This window comes from Ambystoma mexicanum, chromosome 12 (assembly GCF_040938575.1).
Source record: "Ambystoma mexicanum isolate Mex_15411 chromosome 12, UKY_AmexF1_1, whole genome shotgun sequence".
NCBI lineage: Eukaryota > Metazoa > Chordata > Amphibia > Caudata > Ambystomatidae > Ambystoma > Ambystoma mexicanum.
The window spans coordinates 94,104,506-94,127,583 of NC_090936.1; the positions used below are offsets into that span (position 1 = coordinate 94,104,506).

Consider the following 23,078-nt stretch of genomic DNA (forward strand, 5'->3'; position numbering starts at 1 on the left):
AAAGCATCCCACTAAGCTGGGGTCAATGATTTAGACGGGCATACCATCCTTTTTTGGCAGGCGTCTGATGACGAGGAAGGCGACCGATGGTGCAGTTTCCTTGAACGCCTCGACGAGGCCTTCCAGGGACATCGACCAAACGCCATTGACGCATGGCGCCCTCTGTCGAAAATTTTACAAAGCAGCCGAGCTGTGGACATTACATGTCAAAGATGAGGAATGATAAGTTGGAGGACATAATCCATTTCAATGTTTTTTACTGACTAGAGGGTGGTGGAAGGGCAGCTTGTAAGGGAAGCAGGTTGCTGGAAAGAGATAGTATGTGAATCTACAAAACAACCAGGGTGTCTTTATTTGCACCTTTTGTATGTGGTTTCAGCTTTCAGTTCAATAGAGTGCCAGATGTCCCTGGCTTGACAGAACAGTGTTTCCTATACTCTACTTTTTTGGGTTAATTGTGTGCCTATTGTAGATTATTAACTATTGATTGTTATCGGTTGTAATGGTGCTAATATTACCATTCTGTATTCTCCAATCCCTCGAGCACCAACACTCCTCCGCTCATCAACATCCCTCACACTCTCCAACTCTCCATTACAACGTACACTCTCAAGCCCCTCACTCTGCCAGTGATGTGCATACTCACTTGCTCTGTCGCATGGCCAACTCACAAATTGCACTGCTTAGTCCCTGCTACACAAATAACTATGCTCTAAACTCAAGGCTTACCCTCTTCAGTTCCCCCTGCAGTCTACAGTCCTTCATTCTTTCTTTTTCCTTCTACATCTCGCAATTTCTCATGCTCTTCTCCCATCTTTTCTCCAAATCTGCAGCTCACTCTTCCTGTCCTACCGGTCCCCCCTCTGCTTCCTATCTGATGGCTCCCACTCTGCTTTCTGGCCCACCGCTCCCACTCTGCTTTCTGGCCCACTGCTCCCACACTGGGACAATGCTCCCTCCTTCTTTCTAGCCCACCGCTCCCTCTCTGCCCCCCCCCCCTCCTTCCGTGCTTTCTTGCCCATCACTCCCGATTTCGCCTGCTGTGCTCCCTCTCAGGCCCACTGATTTCCTTTCCCTTTCCCCCTTATATGGGAAATGTGGATTTGTTTTATATTGAAAATGGCAGATTTGACAGTATTTTTTAACAATCATGAAATCGCTATTGGCGGGCCGGGGTCTGATTATTGTGTAACGGAGCAAGATTATCTATAATATTGCTGTATGACAGGCTTAACAAGGGCAATAACAAAGATAAAATGGGGAGATTTCATAAGTGGCCAGTGTTTGTGAAAGACGTGGAGAGCCTGGGAAAAGGCAGTTTTAAGTCAATATTCCAGGCTGAGCCTCTTATCTCATCCGACAAAGTGAATAACGATTCTAGTGGAAAATATGATCTGGCAGCATTTTAATGACTAGCCAGTACCTATAAAAAGTTGGTAGCGATTGGGAAGAACCAGCGTAATGCTATATGTGCCTAAACCAGCTTTTAAACTTTCTTGCTCCTATAAAACTAATTTGGTTGGGCAATGCTGGCAAAGTTTCTTAAAAATCGCAACACACTATTCTGTTTTTTGGTGTGCGCTTTATAAAATAGTTTAGGGCTTGGCAGGTTAATGTGTCCACTGCAGCCTTTTATGTAAAACCTCTAACTAGAGCTCTGTTGCAGGTTCTTAACCTACTGAGCTATTCCACCTGTTCACTGGCTTGTGAAGCTACAAATAAACCTTATAGGAATGCTTGTACAGCCGCTTTAAGACTAATAACATTTTCAGAAATGAAGTGATCATTATCATCTATTGATCTGGCAAATTGGGCAAGTGGCTTAATGCACATCCTGTTGAAATCTGAACAGCTCGACAGGCACTGGATCCAATGTTGTCAGAACCAGACCAGCTTTTCATCTTTACTCAGTCAAAACATTGTGTGGTACATGTCATTTTCTGCCTTAAATCATTTTTTATAGGTATAGAAAAAAAAGAACAGCAAGCATGTTTTTTTCTCCTCCGTTCATAACGTACTACAATGTTCAAATCTATAAAAGGCGTGTGTTCAGGGGTGGGGCTCCTACAAATTCAGGCGGAGCCTCTTGTCTGGTTTTTGTATCAAACAAAGGCAACAACCCTGTGCGTAAAAGGCCCAGAGATTTCTGGAGCAATCACTATACAGAAGAACAATTGCTATAAAAGCACGCATGAGTAGCAGAGATGGAAGCCGTCCCCGTCGTTTGCGTTTTGCAGCGCGTTTTTAGTTCAAAGGCTCAGAAAAGGCGTCCTGGCTGCTATTTCTTTCGCCCAAGCCAAATATAAAGGCAGCTCAGGCCAGAGTCTGTCTGTCTCTCTGTCAACACATTTGTTTTATCAGTGGCAGAGCCTTCCACGTGCATGATGGAACATTTGCAGCTGAAAGACCTTGCAGAGCACCAGTTACCTGGCAAATCTGTGCTAGGTAAATTGAGCAACACAAACCACCCTTTTGAAGACGTGTTTATATCCATAATGTCTACTAGCTTGACATGCAAAAAAATACATGCAAAAAAAGAAAGTTGCTTTAAGTCAAAAATCAAATGTTAACATCATGAATAACAACGAGCTAGAGGTTTGTGACAAAGAATCTGCATATCTATCTTTTATTATTACACAACTTCTTTTATTACAGGTCTTAAATCACTGAAAGAAAGTACAGTGGGGTTAACTAGACTTGTCAGGTTGCCATCCTCTTGCATTCTGGGACTTAAAGTTCACCATTCAGGGTGTGAAAATTAAAGCCACACTGATATTCTTTTGGCTTCATGTTGTCATGTAGAAAAACTTTATTTGGATCTACAATTCCTTAAAACCCAAATAATCTCATAAGAAACAGAATATACAAGTACCCGTTCTGAACAGGTAATACAATGAACATTAGCACAGTCACAATGCAATAAAAGACCTTCTTGAAAAAAAATATAATAGCATCACATATTGCTATTGACGACAACCAACGCGTTCTAAACAAAATGAGCTAAATCTGTTAAAATGTTCACATCATCACAATTTAAAACGTAATTCATAGCATCTTTACGTGTCCGTAGTCGGTTTTTAGTAAAAGCAGGCCTTACCCACTGCTTCGTTAATGTGAGCAGGAATTTACAATCCAATAAAACCTGCCGTCTGTCTTCTACTTGCCCAAGCTCGCGTGGACAAACCTTTTCTCTGGCCAACCACGGTCTTGTCTCCGGAAGATAGCTCAGGGGCAACGTGCTCGCCTTTGAAACAAGACGATGCAGAGCAACACAGGTTCGATCCCCGGGTCTGCGATTAGAAACCTCTGGGTATTAAGTGCCTTATAAATAACCTATCATATCATAGGGGGGTATATTGAACCCAGTCATGATTATAAGTCTTCAGGATTCAGGGGACTTTATCTGTAGTACAGCAGGGGAAACACCCGGGCGTCTTGGCAATGGAGAGTAATGTTTCAATGAGTTTAGATGTTCTCTTCTCTCTGGTAAATCATTACACTCCCTTTTTGCTGAGAGCCGCGCTGACTGCGGGATCATTTGCCCAGCGCCTTTACATCCCCCAGGTTCTGCGCCTTCGTTAGGTTGATTCCATCGTTATACCAGCGCTTTGTTCCCTTACCCGAGTTAAGCATTGAATCATACTGGGCAGACGTAACGTTCATATTTGGTGGAGGATTCAATTGCACATTTAGAAAATATTCTAAATGCCTCCTTTTGCTTCAGAGAGATAAGCTTACTATGCCTAGTTAATTTCTTAGTGCGTCGGCTGTATGCAGCCCTGTGCTCTTTCTTCATCATAAGGTCCAAGGTCCTGCATTCAGCTGCACCCCAGATCTAAACCTTCTGTAACAAGCACTATGATGCCCCAGGGCCGATGTTCGCTATATAAATTTAAATAAATAAATAAATAGAGATCTCTGCGCCGGACAGCACAGCAGCATTCATTTTAAATCCCAGCATGCGAAGCAACTAATCCAATCGTTTCCCCCAAAAATAGTCATCCAAAGGAAGGAGATCCCTTGATGCATGCTTCGCGGCCATCTTTATATGGTTACTCCATCCCCCACATTCAGAGAACAGCAAGCCCAAGTACTTGCACTCTTTCACCACCTCAAGCGGTTGTTGGTCCAAATGCTGGTTTCTAGCCACATTTTAGTATTTTAGATTAGAGAGGTTCAGCTGAAGACCCAGATCTTTAAAATAATTATCAGCAAAATCAAGATTCTGCTGTAAACCTCTCGGAGTAAGGTCCAGCAGCACTGTATCGTCTGCATACAATAAGGCGCTGAACTACACTCCATTTACAATATGGGGATCAAACCCAGAGTTGTTGCATGTGTGTTAAAATCATGAAGGAAAAGAGCAAACAATAAAGGGGGTAAAGGGTAGCCTTGCTTTACACCCATATCTATATATAAATAAAAATGTAAATGTTTGTTTGTTCAAAACCTTAAATCTCTGAAAGTTCTTCACCGATTGCTTTGAAATGTTAACACAACGTTGCATTTGAATAGCCGCGTGTTTTTATATACCTACTATACATAGATGTCAAATCTGTGACAGGTAAAAACATGCTTTTTCTGAAAAACAGCGCTATCTATTGGACTTAAAAGCAACACATGCTATACTAAATATTTTACTGCAGCGCCATCTGTTGGACATAAAAGCAACACACTCTAGCTCAAATATGTGCCGAGGAAGCAACAGAGCGACGTGCGCCCAGACTTTAGGATGCACGGTTGCGAGCACAGCAATCGCGTTCTGCAGCTTCAGATCTGCTTCGAACACGACAGGCTGAGCAGATCAGCATCAAACAAGACTCCGTGCTCAGCAATCACGCAATTACAATCGCCTTGCATGCCGGTACAACCCAGCTGATGATTATAGTTTGAGCCGGCATGTTCTCATCGGCACCATGACTGAAGTGTGTCCTTATTGGAAGGCTCGGAAATGTGATGGAGGAACGAAAGGAATGTGTTGCACCGCCGGGAAAATTAAACTGCCTCAACTTGGAGAACCGCCAGAGCCCTTAAAAACTACCCACAAGCATTGTGCATCAAACACAACTCTGTGCTCAGCAATCACGCGATTACAATCGCCTTGCATTCTAGTACAACCCAGCTGATGATTATAGTTTGAGCCGGCATGTTCTCATCGGCACCATGACTGAAGTGTGTCCTTATTGGAAGGCTCAGAAATGTGATGGAGGAACGAAAGGAATGTGTTGCACCGCCGGGAAAATTAAACTGCCTCAACTTGGAGAACCGCCAGAGCCCTTAAAAACTACCCACAAGCATTGTGAAATTAAATATCTTACAAACGTGCCCTTTCTCTTTTCTTTCTTTTCCATTTAACCAGACTGAGCCACAACAACGCGTGACCCGGGACAGCTAGTTAGTCATAAATATTGACTAAAGTGATACGGGTGTACAAGCGAAGCTCTGCGGTTAGGTGTCCCTCTGGTCCTTGCCCCTCCGTTCCTTGGCTGTCCCAGTGAGTCACTATCCTCTGATCCCTTGGGAGCTGCTCCTCTGGTCCGCCCCTTTTCGGGTCCTTGGCTCCCTGTTGAGACGCTGTCAAAATCCAACTGAAGCAAAAGGCTTTCATTTTGTGTGTGCGGTTTCTGCTTAAAGGGCACCTTGAAAGCCTCAAACTCCCACTCTTGCATGGTGTTTTAATGCAATCAAGTTTGCCATTGATTTGAGAAAGATATGGTGACAATAGCTGGCTCAAAATCAATCTGCCTCAAACCCTAACTAAAATGGAACATACACCATCGGAGTGCACGCATATGCACTACATTTCCCTAAACACCAAACTAACCCACCACAGATGCACCAACACAACTCCCCCACACTCCTTAAGCACCACAGACAACCACACAAACAAGTACCTTAGTAACCTGGAGTGCACATTAACATTACTTATTACTCCAGGCAGCCCACAAAAGATCTAAAACGTACACCGCATAGAGCCGCATCTTCAGATCAAACACATCAACATTTTAACACAGCAATCTTGCCCTTGCTACTGCACTTGTCTCCTATCCCACTGCTTGCAGATCCTGAAGCTCCTAGCAAGTGAGAAAATGGCAGCCAGTGTGCTATAAAACATGCAATCAAATGGCATAACACGACATAGCAGGGAGGATAGCTCAGGGGCAATGCCTTTGTCTTGGAAGCAAGACAACAAATAGCAACGTGGGTTTGAATCCCGGTCTTGCGCTTAGAAACTGGTCTCTGGTATTAAGTGCGTTAGACAAGAACAATTATAATAATTATCATTATAGCAAAGAGTTTCACTCTGTCTCCTGTGGGGTAGTACTCTGCATGGCTCCAGCAACTTCACTTCTGTGACTGGCAGAAACAAGGCACAAAGTAAATGTTGGCTGTGTATCAAAGACTCTAGAGTAGCGGACTGACTGGCTGCTGAGACTATATAATTGCCTGTCAAATCAAGTAATATGAGACTAAGGGTGGACTAGTGCATTAATAGTGAAATTCTGGGTGACGGCTTTGGGGTTCACTCACAGGAGCACAAATGTACACTATGTTCTCCCTACTCTCTGTCCCATTCCAAGGGCGTTGCCTTTTCAAGTAGAGTAAAGCAGGGATTTTAACCCAGTCTGCAAATGACCACATAGCTTCCAAGATGTACTTGGTACAAATATTTATTTATTTATTTGATATGGAACGCTTCACGAATTTGCCTGTCATCCTTGCGCAGGGGCCATGCTAATCTTCTCTGTATCGTTCCAATTTTAGTATATGTGCTGCCGAAGCAAGCACTTGGTACAAATATTTACGTTTTGGATTCCAAGGCCTACAATAACATTCTTATTGAGTTTGCTTAAAAATACACAAATTGCATAGCAAAGCCACATGACAACAAGAGCAATGTTTTATTTCAAACTTGTTCGTAGAGAAATACCTGCGCAGAAGGAAGGGGCGACGTTATGCCGCCTTTCTGGACTTGGATCAAGTTTTCCATTCAGTAGATCGAACCCGAATGTGGGCAAAGCTTGGAGGGATAGGAGTCTGTCGCACCTCCTCCAGCTAATTACACAGCTTTCCGGTAACACACTGGTCAGAGTCGGATGTGCCCCAAAACAGAACTACTCTTGGCGGCTTTATAACTACTATTGGTGTAAAGCAAGGCTGCCCTTTCCCCCTTTATTCATGATTTTAACACATATGCAACATATAATTGTGTCTATTAGTTGGGACTTGTAAGCCGCAAGTATTGCACTTGAGTAAAGTTAGGACGGAGGGGACATCTGCGGAGGATAGTTATTTACCAACCCGTTGACTGCCCATGGCCATTTTGGTCCATGTGGCCACGCCCGCCTACTGCCTGCTCCAATCTCCCCGTCCAAAACACATCCTCCTGGGATGTCTTTGAGCTAGCTCTATCAAGCAGTATCATCAAACTTTGGCCAGTCTAATTTATTTGCATTTTTTAAAGCACTCACACAGCCCTGGGGCATCGAGGCGCTGTTACAGAATGTTGTTGTTGTCTTAGTTGCATATTTATAACGCGCTTAAATACCCAGAGGTTTCTAAGCACGGACCCGTGGATCAAACCTGTGTTGCTTCGTGTCATCTTGCTTCCAAGGCAAGCACGTTGCCACTGAGCTATCCTCCCAGTCAGTGTTATTTCTAAATAGTCTCCTGAGAGTTGAGAGTTAACGGCTTAATTGCATCTGCAAACGTGCTACAGGTTTAATGCCTTAAACAAGTCTGCCATCAACCACGTGATCTATATATGTTCCTTGCATGGAGGCCCTGTCTAAACAAACATTGACAAAGTCACCCATTCTGGCTTGTGTATAAGTACTAGATGGGCATATGCCAGCCACTCATATGCGTAGATAACCGTCAGACCGTGTTCCAGCTGTTGCATCTAATGGACGGGTCACACTATTGTGACAGTGTCTGGCAAGTGCCAATCCAATGCCTAAACAACAGCCAAATCTGGTGGCTTTGCCAACGTCTGGATTCAATTGCAGTGACTGCAGCCATGTTTGTTTGTTTGTTTGTTTGTTTGTTTGTTTATTTATAGGGCACCAGAAAACCCTTGGGTAGCTGGGCGCGCAGAATAACAAGAATGCTTAGAACGTGGTTACAGGTTGCATATTACAGGTTGTTGGTAACATAAATTGTATACAGTAATTACATTATGTACATTCTATAGATGTAAGGGAGGAAAGGTAACAAATTATATACAGTAAATACATTATGTACATTTTACATGTAAGAGTGGAGGGGTATGTGTGTCATCAGGTCACAATGCTCAGGGTCACCGGTTTCAGAGGTCATTGCGTCGAAGCCAGGAGCGGGTATGGTGCCTGAAGCTGTTGTAGGGCTGGTCCCTTCTTAGTTCAACTGGTAGGGCGTTCCAGTACTGGGCTGCTTGCACAGGGAAGCTATTAACTCCTGTTTTTTTTTTTAGTCGGAATCTAGGGGTTTGGAGGCAGAAAGAGTTGGCTGTTCTGGTTAGTCGTGCAGTGGTTTTTCTTATTATTCTATCCCTAAGGTATGGGGGGGATCTCCATTGTTCAGACATGTGAATGTTAGTGTGACAATTTGATTAACGGCAACTAGAAAGTTATATCTGTAATTTTTTTTTTATTAATACTTGAATTTAATCATAAAATAATGACTTTTACAAGGTTAAGAAAACCGAACAGACACCCAGACTCGTCCTCTTGAGGTAGCTACCTCATCGTTTGTTGGTCCACTGGCTAAATATCCATGCAGTCTAGCCAAAAATGTACGTGGTTTCTTAGACTGGGCCATTTTCCATCGTCTCGTTTGTGGATTGAATTGTCATTTTTAACGCCAGATCTATAAGTTTCACTGCAGCTATGGTCCATCTTCTGGTTTCCCCAGATATCTGTAATTGTTTTCACAGATAACACTAAGAAATATTTTTGAAAGAGATGCGTGTCAAATAGTATATTTTTTAATGTGCATGCTCAGTTGGGCCAAAGATTTATGTTCATATATTTTTCGTCTCGCCCTATCCTTCCTTTTTAGATGCCGCCAGTACCACGGGTTGCTTTTTTCCACTTAGGCCACTAGTGAGCAGCCAACGCTTGCCACGCGGACCACAACGAAATAAGACTGGCACAGCCTAACTAAGCAGGTGGGGTGGGGGTTGAAGGGGTGGGGGGGGGGCTCGTCTCATCCCAACTCCCGAACACGAAAGCCGTGCATTTTCTCCCAGACATGAACACGGCCGCGCAGCCATTTAGTAATTTGATAGACAGCGCCCTCTTGTGGACTCTTGGAGCAGAGCTAGTGTATTGAACAGCCAAACTACACATTCCATAAGGGGAATTAACACAAAATACTCAAATACTTTCGAATTCAAGACATTGTGTGTGCACCTTTCCCATACAGATGCAACGCGCGTAGCCTGAAAAGCAGACCAGGCTGCACCCCTCGGTGAGGCCAGCCTGAGCCAAGTAGCAGCCTCCATCCACCAAGCGTACGATGTGCACAGGCGCGACTTCACACCGCACATACAATAAGTAACGTCCCCACCAGCGGGTTCTGGCATTACCGCCGCGTAGCCACGAATGTCATAAAGACGCCCGGCACAGCGAACGCGGGAATAGTACCAAAAGGAAACATGGCGTGAAAGGGGACGGGGAGAGGGAGACAGCAAACAAGGGACCGAGAACGAAGGCATGAGGGGGTGAGGAGAGAAGGATAGTGGAGAGAGGGAGCTGGGATGTGAGTAAGAGAGAGATAAATGGACAGTATGGGAGGGAGATAGCGTGTAAAAAAAACATAACCATGAGAGAGGGAGGCCGGGCAATGGAAGCGAGTGTGAAGAAGGCATTGGGCGAGGGAAAGGGGGAGCTGCCAGGAGGGACTGAGAGAAAGGAAGGAGGGCGCGAAAGAGTGTGAAAGAGAGACAATGTGTGTGAGGGAGACAGGGCAGAGAGAGAAACCGCCAGAGAGAAAGGATATGAGAGAATGTGAAAGAAAACAATGGCATGGCCCGGGACGCTCCCCTTTTCGACGGTAACATTGCACTCCCGGAAGCGGCGACCGGAAGACCAGGGCTTCTATCATTCCGGATGAAGACGGGCAGTGGCCGCTCACATCACGTTCAAGTGATCCTGGGAATGCGCCTAGCCGCGACTGCGGGGTGTAAAGCACTAGATGTTTCTAGTGCTTTATACTTTGCAGTCGCATATAGTCTAGAAGGTCTTGAAATGTTACGTCTTGTCAAACCCGGGATCTATTTAAAGTGATACATGTACAGGTGCCCTGCCATGCAGTCATGTAGCGGGGTCTTGCTGTAAGTTCAGCCAATGGGACCAGTCTTTAATGCACGTTAAACTCGTTAGTTTGTTGCCAATTTGTAGGAAACACGTCACAAGGAATATATGTGTCTGGCGCATATTTTTACAGCTTCAATGTTTAAAATATCACATTTTTAAAGTGTAGTGTGTGTCTACTTAAGCAAATAGAATCTGCAGCCTTACTAAAATGCCCTAATCTTGCTAGCAGGGCAGGCTTTCCGGCCAGTGTCCAACCGCACACCGCAACACTTGAAAACTCTGTGACTGGCTCACGATAGCATCCGACCACGCCTCGACACTTGCTCACGACAGCATACAACCACACCTCGACACTTGCTCACGATAGCATACAACCACACCTCGGCACTTGAAAACCCTGTGACTGGCTCACGATAGCATCCAACCACTTCTTGCCACTTGAAAACCCTGTGACTGGCTCACGATAGCATCCAACCACTTCTTGCCACTTGAAAACTCTGTGACTGGCTCACGATAGCATCCGACCACGCCTCGACACTTGCTCACGACAGCATACAACCACACCTCGACACTTGCTCACGACAGCATACAACCACACCTCGACACTTGCTCACGACAGCATACAACCACACCTCCACACTTGCTCACGACAGCATACAACCACACCTCCACACTTGCTCACGACAGCATACAACCACACCTCCACACTTGCTCACGACAGCATACAACCACACCTCGACACTTGCTCACGACAGCATACAACCACACCTCGACACTTGCTCACGACAGCATACAACCACACCTCGACACTTGCTCACGACAGCATACAACCACACCTCGACACTTGCTCACGACAGCATACAACCACACCTCGACACTTGCTCACGACAGCATACAACCACACCTCGACACTTGCTCACGATAGCATACAACCACACCTCGACACTTGAAAACCCTATGACTGGCTCACGATAGCATCCAACCACTTCTTGCCACTTGAAAACCCTGTGACTGGCTCACGATAGCATCCAACCACTTCTTGCCACTTGAAAACTCTGTGACTGGCTCACAATAGCATCCGACCACGCCTCGACACTTGCTCACGACAGCATACAACCACACCTCGACACTTGCTCACGACAGCATACAACCACACCTCGACACTTGCTCACGACAGCATACAACCACACCTCCACACTTGCTCACGACAGCATACAACCACACCTCCACACTTGCTCACGACAGCATACAACCACACCTCGACACTTGCTCACGACAGCATACAACCACACCTCGACACTTGCTCACGACAGCATACAACCACACCTCGACACTTGCTCACGACAGCATACAACCACACCTCGACACTTGCTCACGACAGCATACAACCACACCTCGACACTTGCTCACGATAGCATACAACCACACCTCGACACTTGCTCACGATAGCATACAACCACGCCTCGGCACTTGAAAACCCTATGACTGGCTCACAATAGCATCCAACCACTTCTTGCCACTTGAAAAATGTGACGGCTCACGATAGCATCCGACCACGCCTCGACACTTGCTCACGACAGCATACAACCACACCTCGACACTTGCTCACGATAGCATACAACCACACCTCGGCACTTGAAAACCCTGTGACTGGCTCACGATAGCATCCAACCACTTCTTGCCACTTGAAAAATGTGACGGCTCACGATAGCATCCGACCACGCCTCGACACTTGCTCACGACAGCATACAACCACACCTCGACACTTGCTCACGACAGCATACAACCACACCTCGACACTTGCTCACGACAGCATACAACCACACCTCCACACTTGCTCACGATAGCATACAACCACACCTCCACACTTGCTCACGACAGCATACAACCACACCTCGACACTTGCTCACGACAGCATACAACCACACCTCGACACTTGCTCACGACAGCATACAACCACACCTCGACACTTGCTCACGACAGCATACAACCACACCTCGACACTTGCTCACGACAGCATACAACCACACCTCGACACTTGCTCACGATAGCATACAACCACACCTCGACACTTGCTCACGATAGCATACAACCACGCCTCGGCACTTGAAAACCCTATGACTGGCTCACGATAGCATCCAACCACTTCTTGCCACTTGAAAAATGTGACGGCTCACGATAGCATCCGACCACGCCTCGACACTTGCTCACGACAGCATACAACCACACCTCGACACTTGCTCACGATAGCATACAACCACACCTCGGCACTTGAAAACCCTGTGACTGGCTCACGATAGCATCCAACCACTTCTTGCCACTTGAAAACCCTGTGACTGGCTCACGATAGCATCCAACCACTTCTTGCCACTTGAAAAATGTGACGGCTCACGATAGCATCCGACCACGCCTCGACACTTGCTCACGACAGCATACAACCACACCTCCACACTTGCTCACGACAGCATACAACCACACCTCGACACTTGCTCACGACAGCATACAACCACACCTCGACACTTGCTCACGACAGCATACAACCACACCTCGACACTTGCTCACGACAGCATACAACCACACCTCGACACTTGCTCACGACAGCATACAACCACACCTCGACACTTGCTCACGATAGCATACAACCACACCTCGACACTTGCTCACGATAGCATACAACCACGCCTCGGCACTTGAAAACCCTATGACTGGCTCACGATAGCATCCAACCACTTCTTGCCACTTGAAAAATGTGACGGCTCACGATAGCATCCGACCACGCCTCGACACTTGCTCACGACAGCATACAACCACACCTCGACACTTGCTCACGACAGCATACAACCACACCTCGACACTTGCTCACGACAGCATACAACCACACCTCCACACTTGCTCACGACAGCATACAACCACACCTCCACACTTGCTCACGACAGCATACAACCACACCTCCACACTTGCTCACGACAGCATACAACCACACCTCCACACTTGCTCACGACAGCATACAACCACACCTCGACACTTGCTCACGACAGCATACAACCACACCTCGACACTTGCTCACGACAGCATACAACCACACCTCGACACTTGCTCACGATAGCATACAACCACACCTCGACACTTGCTCACGATAGCATACAACCACGCCTCGGCACTTGAAAACCCTATGACTGGCTCACGATAGCATCCAACCACTTCTTGCCACTTGAAAAATGTGACGGCTCACGATAGCATCCGACCACGCCTCGACACTTGCTCACGACAGCATACAACCACACCTCGACACTTGCTCACGATAGCATACAACCACACCTCGGCACTTGAAAACCCTGTGACTGGCTCACGATAGCATCCAACCACTTCTTGCCACTTGAAAACCCTGTGACTGGCTCACGATAGCATCCAACCACTTCTTGCCACTTGAAAAATGTGACGGCTCACGATAGCATCCGACCACGCCTCGACACTTGCTCACGACAGCATACAACCACACCTCCACACTTGCTCACGACAGCATACAACCACACCTCGACACTTGCTCACGACAGCATACAACCACACCTCGACACTTGCTCACGACAGCATACAACCACACCTCGACACTTGCTCACGACAGCATACAACCACACCTCGACACTTGCTCACGACAGCATACAACCACACCTCGACACTTGCTCACGATAGCATACAACCACACCTCGACACTTGCTCACGATAGCATACAACCACGCCTCGGCACTTGAAAACCCTATGACTGGCTCACGATAGCATCCAACCACTTCTTGCCACTTGAAAAATGTGACGGCTCACGATAGCATCCGACCACGCCTCGACACTTGCTCACGACAGCATACAACCACACCTCGACACTTGCTCACGATAGCATACAACCACACCTCGGCACTTGAAAACCCTGTGACTGGCTCACGATAGCATCCAACCACTTCTTGCCACTTGAAAACCCTGTGACTGGCTCACGATAGCATCCAACCACTTCTTGCCACTTGAAAAATGTGACGGCTCACGATAGCATCCGACCACGCCTCGACACTTGCTCACGACAGCATACAACCACACCTCCACACTTGCTCACGACAGCATACAACCACACCTCCACACTTGCTCACGACAGCATACAACCACACCTCGACACTTGCTCACGACAGCATACAACCACACCTCGACACTTGCTCACGACAGCATACAACCACACCTCGACACTTGCTCACGACAGCATACAACCACACCTCGACACTTGCTCACGATAGCATACAACCACACCTCGACACTTGCTCACGATAGCATACAACCACGCCTCGGCACTTGAAAACCCTATGACTGACTCACTATAGCATCCAACCACTTCTTGCCACTTGAAAAATGTGACGGCTCACGATAGCATCCGACCACGCCTCGACACTTGCTCACGACAGCATACAACCACACCTCGACACTTGCTCACGACAGCATACAACCACACCTCGACACTTGCTCACGACAGCATACAACCACACCTCCACACTTGCTCACGACAGCATACAACCACACCTCCACACTTGCTCACGACAGCATACAACCACACCTCGACACTTGCTCACGACAGCATACAACCACACCTCGACACTTGCTCACGACAGCATACAACCACACCTCGACACTTGCTCACGACAGCATACAACCACACCTCGACACTTGCTCACGACAGCATACAACCACACCTCGACACTTGCTCACGACAGCATACAACCACACCTCGACACTTGCTCACGATAGCATACAACCACACCTCGACACTTGCTCACGATAGCATACAACCACGCCTCGGCACTTGAAAACCCTATGACTGGCTCACGATAGCATCCAACCACTTCTTGCCACTTGAAAAATGTGACGGCTCACGATAGCATCCGACCACGCCTCGACACTTGCTCACGACAGCATACAACCACACCTCGACACTTGCTCACGATAGCATACAACCACACCTCGGCACTTGAAAACCCTGTGACTGGCTCACGATAGCATCCAACCACTTCTTGCCACTTGAAAAATGTGACGGCTCACGATAGCATCCGACCACTTCTTGCCACTTGAAAAATGTGACGGCTCACGATAGTCCAAATACGTCTTCATACTTAGCCTGTGCGCTTATCGGCTCCAGACTGGATTACTTCAATGCCTTATTTTCTGGGACCACTGGTCGAAGTGTACAAAAAGAAGGAGTGGAACTATATTCCCTACTGGCCTGCAGCTCTCCCCACAGACCACACCGCTGCACCCCCTCCCAGGCACAATAAACCCCCCAAAAAACATGTGCCTGCTCTTTAAGGAAACGTCCTCTGCAGTGCACTGAAAGTGCAAGTTTCAACTTCTTCCTACACTTTTATTTTAAAACGAAACCGTTCTGGAACGGTTTCTTTTTAAAATAAAAGTATAGGAACAGTAAAACTTCATTTAAAGAAGTAGAGGAGCACCGCTCCCGACCGCTCCCGCCCACTTCGACCACTGGCTGGGACTTGATTTCAAAATGTCAGTAAGTTGCAGGTGATGCAGAGCAATGCACTTAGGGCAGCCCTGAATATCCCCAGACGTGAACGCAGCTCAGCTCAGCTGCGAGAAGGAGTGTGCGCTGCTATGAGTTCGCGGGCGTATTCTCTTTACAACACTAGCGATTACAAACAAATGCCTCTCGATCATCGCCGCGAGGTACCTCTCACGAAAGCAAACTCCACGAGACCTACCCGATCTTTGAACACTCATAGCCCTATCACCGCCAGATTCAGGCTAAAAAGTTTTGGGGGGGGGGTGAGCTTCTCAGTCATAGCCACCAGGTACTGGAGTGCCTTTACCTCTGGTGCTAAGAGCTGAGCAATCATACTGGGTCTTCCACAAATGACTCAAGACTTTGCTCTTCGAACAGGATTTGACATTGGCGGTACTCCTTTCGCAAGGAACCTGTTAACGGAAATGTACTTCCCTATTGTCCGCTCACTGCAGGGGTGGACTGGCCTATAGGGAACTCTGGAGATTTCCCGGTGGGCCTTTGCACCCTGGGCCTCTTTTGTGTGGTGATTTCCAAATTTTCTCATAGGAAAAGCATTGGGCTTGCTGAAAATGTGTCATATGGGGCCACTTTGGACATTATTTCCAGGGCCTCTTTTGGTCCCCAGTCATTATTTCCAGGGCCTCTTTTAGTTCCCAGTCCACCCCTGGCTCACTGTACTGTTGGTCTAATGTAACTAACACTTGCTAATGAACTACTTAATATACTGCTTCATATGTTGGTGTAACCCCTGCAAAACGCGCCTTGGCGGCTACGAGTTTAGTGCATTTTGCAAATGATAAAATAAATAAATATTTGAAAACTGTGTGACTGACACAAGACAGCATCCACAGCAAATCAAAAGAGGTGATGGCTGGAAGGTTTGATATTAATCCTAACCTCTGGCATCGCTCTAGGAAACCCTCCAGGCCACCATTTTTTCGCCTGCCAAGCCATGACACAAGGTGAAAGACCATACGCAAATCAGGCTTGCTCCCACCCCAAAAGGGGCCGTCCAGCCCGAACTGCTAGGTCACATCCCTTCTGCATGAGACCACAAGCATCCCTAGACATGTTTCGGCCTTGTTGGGCCTCATCAGCAACGAGTAACTTGGGTCTCTAGGCCCAGCAGGTGCAGGACCCACGTCTGGGCATACATGTCCCACTCGGGGTGAGTACAGCAAAACAAAAGAGGTGATGGCTGGAAGGTTTAGAATGAATCTTAACCTCTGGCCTTGCTCTGGCCAACCCTCCAGACCATCGTTCTTCAGCCTGCCAAGCCATTACAGAAGGGGAAAGACCAAATGCAAATCATCTAGGTCACACCAACTGTAACTGCCCATTATTTGCCTATGGTTTGACACACACAGTACAAGATTCTGGGAAAAAAATTGACTTTCTTTCTGGATGGGGGAGTCTAGGCCAATCAAAACTCGCAAAGGCCCACCTGCCCCTAACTCTGGGCTAGTTGCTGGACTCATAAAATCAGCACAACCCCGGAGCCGGTGTGCAGTGCATGCCAGCTTCTCCACCGGCCCAGGGATCGATCGGGCTGTTAATGGTTACCAGCAAGGCCATTATCAGCTCCTGACCTTGGTCAAGGACCGGGTCACTGCCACACCCACGCCGTGGCACGGGCTACTTACTTGAAGTTAAGGGACGGCCGTGGGTAATGTTTATAGAATGTATCGAGTCTGATCATTTTACAGAGTGAACCCCAGAAAGTCAGAGATCCGGGTAAGCAGCAAATCAAGGGGAGCGTTGGCACCTGTGCACATTTAAAGTGGGAAGCCATCTCGTGCTGTGTAGTCAACAGGGAGGAGGCACATTTTACCATCGCTGCCCCATAATGGGCCAGCGACATTGGGAACAATTTTAAAGACGCGCTTGTTTTTGTAATAATGTTTATATTGGGAGCGACATGAATGCTAAAGGCATAAGAGGGGCTCAGTTCCCCCATATTATGGCATAAGCAAAGGGAACCTGGGCCTTGCAGGTTAAGGTGGTTTCTCTTGGCAGTCTATGGAAACTGTTCAGCAGAACAAAAAAATTGATTTTTGGTTCGGTTGAAAACGGTGTGCAATGAAATTGTCCTTCGGGAATGGGAAATATTCTAGGGCCTTGTGCTATGTGCATTTTGGCGATGATGAGGTGGAGTACGGGGGTCTCTGAGGGGGATTCGCAACCCAGCTACTCCCAGTCGGGTGCATTTCGTGGGGGTAACTGATGTTTAACAAACGAATGCTCACAAGAGAAGGTCGCCGCCTTCAGACGCGACTCACAACTACATGAAGGGGGTGGCCAGGCAACTCCACCCCGCCCCCAAACCTACAAGGGAGTGGTGGCATCCCGGGAAGTCCGATTACACATGCGATAGGCTTCACCATGCCCTGTACGAATGGCGAAGTGGTAAGATAGCTTCGTGGGTTGAGCGCACGCTGCTGCTCTCTGGGTGTGAGCTGCAGGTCACAGGTTCGAATTCCAGCAAGGCCAACTCAGCCTTTCATCCTTCCGAGGTCGGTATATGAGTACCACAACTTCGGTTGGGGGATATTGTATATAAATATGTTCTCTGTAAAGCGCTTTGGTTTAAGGCGCTATATAAATAACACATCATTATCATTGTGTAATTTTGCTTAAGAAACGAATGTATAAGCGCACTGAAAATCCGCCAGTGGGCGCTACACATGATTTAAAGGAATCTTTGAAAAATGCCCTCCCTTTCAGATTAACTTAAACAGTGCCTCTGGTTTTCGGAGGTATATTGGTGGCAACTGGCAAGAGGTGACATGACACAGTCCTGTCGTCTATCGAGCACCATGCGGGGACTTGCCCACCCCATCACTGGGTGGGTCTGAGATGTCGGGAGCAATGAACTGGAAATCCGCCAGGTAAGTGGGGTGGCCGCCCGGATCAGCTCGAGCCGATCCATTCTGAGTGCACAATTGTAAAGAGTGCAGGCGCGCGTGGATGAGTGCAGCCAGGAACGTCATTGCACGCACCCCCCTCATTCGGGTGGGGGTGGGGCGGCCTAGACGAGCACGCGTCGTATTCCGGGCTCAACATGTGTCCGTGAGGCCCCTGCTGGGCAGGCCCGGCCTGTAATGCCAGTACACACGCTAGTCAGTAGTTGGTACCAGTCAACCAGGGCGCGAGCAGGGTATATCCGACTACTCAAGCGCACTACCCAAATGCTGGCCCTTCGTGCTCTGTGGCACAAGTGCACCCTGGGGCATGCGCGAAAGGGCGAAGAATGATGGGGGGCGCCCCGCCCAGATGAACATTTGGAAAGAGCTGTCGGTCAGAATTTAGAGGGTCTTCGCTGTTGCCGACACCCCCTCATATCTCTTAACGCCTGCTTGGCCTTTTGGGGCATCTAATGTGGGCACAGCCGTCTGCTCTGCCCTTTGCTCGAAGTGGGGCAAAATCCGCGGACAATACCCGAATCCTGAATTTAATTCCATGTGTCTCATTTGGGGGCGCTTAGGAAAAGGCTACTCGCCACAATCAAGTAGCATATAACAAAGGGGAAATCAGGTGCGCGTGAGAGGGCGCTCACTGCTCCGCTCTGGCGTGTGTGCATTTGGGGTGCTTTCCTGTCTGCCTTTGTGCATTTGGAAATGCACCCGATGTGATGCACAATACGAGCCATGTCACCCTTTCCACGGGCTCATCGCGGAGACCCTGCTACAACGAGTCGCTTCTTGGACCCCCAACCTTTGAAAGAGCGCCTGGACACCCTGAAGATGGGAGCGCTGCGCGCTATAACCCCCAGTGACATCACACAGCGCAACACAGCCTTCCGAAATAGCTCAAGACGTTGCCGCGCGACGAGAAGAGTGACGGAAAATGACAAAATTCCCCGCGATGGCCCGCCAGTCTTATCAATGAACTAGCACAAAAGTGGACTGGGCCGATAGAGGAAAGCAAGCATTCAAGGTAGCTCAGTGGGTTGAGCACATGACAACCAGCTAGTGGAAAGGTTGGCTCACCCTTCTGGGGTAGCCAGAATGGACACCATTATGTTTGGTAGCGGGACAAGCTTAAGATAGTATCACGTCTGGTCACGGTGAGGATGTCCATTGCTGTTTTTCCTCCCTCAAGAGAGTACAAACCCTACAGCCCGATGTGATGATGCGCTACCCCCCTATAGCACCCCTCTCTGCGTGTTAACCCCAGGAGGAACGCCACTGGAACTCTGCTCGCCAGTTCCGATCTCGGCCAAGTCTCACACGAGGGTTATGGCACGACATGGGCACCACAGCCCCCACAGCACAGCATCCCCTTGCGCCATCGCCTGACCCCTCTCGCACCCGTCCGCGTGCCCGAATGGGCGGCTCTCTGCCGGAGCGTGACTGGCCTCGCTAAGCCTTATTGTGGCCAAATGCCCTCCCGCTGGATGATCTCTTGACTATAATAATGGCATGGCGCTATATAAATGGCACTACAATACAGTAGGATGAATGAGACCCCCGCCCCCCCCCCCCCCCACAGCAAACTATGCGATCTCTGTCACCGGCAGGCGCCAGGCTCAGATCCCAGCATGGATGGCTCCGTATTTCATCTTACCCAGAACGACAAATTGAAAGTAGTACCACTTTCGACGAGATAATTATTCTATACACCCCCGTTCAGTGTAAATCACTTAAAATAAAAACACTACAATGCCAAGCCTCCAGAGGCACGTGGCCGCACATTATAAGGTTGCAACAGGGCACAGCCTTATCGGGCTGATAAAAGGCGCGCACACGCAAAACTGGCCCTCAGTAAGCAGCGTGCCGTGAATGGGGAACTCCAACTAAAAGGTGTGACATTCATGACGCGGCGACAAGGAGCAGGAGGTGGTAAATAATTACTGTGGTGACACAAAGCAGGAGGTGGTAAATAATTACAGCGGTGACCAGGAGCAGGAGGTGGTAAATAATTACTGTGGTGACAAAAAGCAGGAGGTGGTAAATAATTACAGCAGTGACCAGGAGCAGGAGGTGGTAAATAATTACTGTGGTGAGCAGGAGGTGGTAAATAATTACCAAGGTGACAAGGAGCGGGAGGTGGTTAATAATTACCGTGGTGACCAGGGTGTGGTAAAACATTACCGCACAGTTAAAATGTGGCAAATTAAGACTGAACATCACGTGGCTTGGCTGGTTGTTTTGAGTGGTTATTCTACGGCGCCTATTGCTGTTTTCGCAGCTGGCACACACTTAGGGGCTTTGCAGATTTGGGACGGCACCCTCGCACCCAGGGGATATGCAGTGGGTGGGGTCATGCCATATTGGGGACCCCCAACGCTGGCAGAATGTAGGGCGGTATGGGGCGGCAAGTGCCACACGATTCTCAAGAGGCTCGTGCCACCCTGAAAGCGAATGTCTCTTGAAAGCCTGCGCGCCCAAAACATCCCCTGATCGGCCAAAGAGTCCCCCATGAGGCAGACGGGAAACTGCAGGTGACTTACAGAAGCGTACACGGCGAGAGAGAACTGTCCATATGCTTGGCAGTGCCAGGGGCACACGTGCAGCAGGCAAGGCGCCTGCCCCCCTCTGGACCCGCCAGGCTTTCGCCGACATATGCTGAGATGCACACATTTTTTAAAGTTTCACTGTTGGCAACATTCTGCAGCGAGCCTTTGCATTTGCAATCGGCATAACTAGTGCACAAATACCTTGCGTGCACCCATCTTGCGACACGAAAGCCCAATATATGCAGACGTGGGCAGTCCATTCATTCTATATAATGCCCTCGCGAAATGGGGGACGTATATTGCTTTTTACATGTGACAACAGTGCGTGAGTTTAAATAAATCCTTCGAACGATAATAGGAAAGATACATGTTTTTATTACAAACAATGCGATACAAATACTTAATTTTCAGTGTAAAAGGTGCGAGACTGCCTGTTGGTTTCGGGATGTATCATGGCGCCTTGAAGCCCCTAGCGCTCGCAGTGCTCGCTGGACTAGGCGTGAAGCCAATCGCGATATATGTGCCTAACTTCACCGGGGGCCCCTGCGGACTTACCGTGGTATTCCTGTCCGGGGACGTAGTGGGCTGGGCTCCCGGCGATGTGCAGGGAAATGAGCACCTCTCCCTGCTCCCCGTCCCCTTGCAGCTCCCCGTGATGGGTGCAGAGGAAGAAGAACGGGGAGAACCGGGGGTAGTAGGCGGCCCGGGCGGAGTAGTGCGAGCAGAGGACGAGCCCCAGGAGCAGGGGCGCCCAGCTGGTGGCGGGGCCGGCCCGGCGCTCCATGCCTTTGCCCTCGCGCAGCCTCTTCTCCTCGCCTCGCGCCGGCTCCGCTGCAGAAACTTTCCTCCAAGCCGCGCGGACCACGCTCCAGCGTCTGCCCAATGCCCTGCGCGTGTGGCTGCTCGCACGCGCCGCGCTCAGGGTCCCTTCCACCAGTACCGTAATGCCTGGAGCAGAGCGCAGCACCGCGGCGCCTGGGCATTACCGCCAGGACTGGAGGCGCGGCGCACTCGCATTCTGCCTCCGCTATTCCAGCCACGGGCCGCCTTCTGCCCTTCCAAAATCAACCAGAGCTGAAAACATCATGGCAGGCTCGGATCGGGTAACGTGCACAGGGCAACACTAACAGCCTGTGTGCGGCCTTGGAGGTCAAGTTGGTACCGATTTTTTTGGCCAAAGAGGGCCTGTTTGACGAGTTACTGCCTTGTACAGTTGTTTTTTGACCGATGTTACTGACCAACTATGGTTCAAAATGCGGCATTTGGTGGGCCTTTTTTTAAAGATAAACTCCTCATTGGATAGTACTTAAATATTCACTGAACAGCAATGAACTGCCACTTGCCTATTGTGGGTCCCATTTTCTTGGTTGCCGGGTTGGTTGCCGGGTTCAATTGTATGTCCCAGTTCGACCCTGCCGGATGATAAACTGTACAGCCAATGCATTGGGAAAATGAGACCTGCGTACTTTCCAAATCTCCCCTCGCGCTCCTTTCCTGTACGTTGTATGATTTTTGTATATCTGCCATCTAAAAAGACCTATTTGTTACTCTTTGGAAGCTGTAATTAATAAAGCTACAGCGGGAAGCGCCCCTCGTTTACTCCACTCATCTCCCATTTTCTCTGCTTTCACATATTTCCGTGCCAAATAGGGGGTTCACAATGTGAGCTTGATGCACACAATTTATACAAGTAATGCCTGGATTACTCACTTCTAGTCTGCATTGTCCTGCAGCACCTTCCTCAATCATGCGACCTCTTGACCTCGGCACA

General features: G+C 48.5%; 1 protein-coding gene and 1 non-coding gene across 3 annotated transcripts in view; both read right to left on the minus strand.

The window, feature by feature from the left end:
• Positions 1-22,226, minus strand: part of RELN (reelin) — a 2,335,047-nt gene extending 2,312,821 nt beyond the window's left edge. For both annotated transcript variants that reach the window (XM_069628072.1, XM_069628071.1), the window contains exon 1: positions 21,863-22,226. In XM_069628072.1, the coding sequence (XP_069484173.1) occupies positions 21,863-22,091 (229 nt within the window). In that variant the 5' untranslated portion in view covers positions 22,092-22,226. The remainder of the gene's footprint in view (positions 1-21,862) is intronic.
• On the minus strand, positions 6,683-6,789 carry LOC138514799 (U6 spliceosomal RNA). Its single transcript, XR_011281948.1, has one exon. It is a non-coding gene; the product is annotated as a U6 spliceosomal RNA (small nuclear RNA).
• Positions 22,227-23,078: the final 852 nt, after the last annotated feature.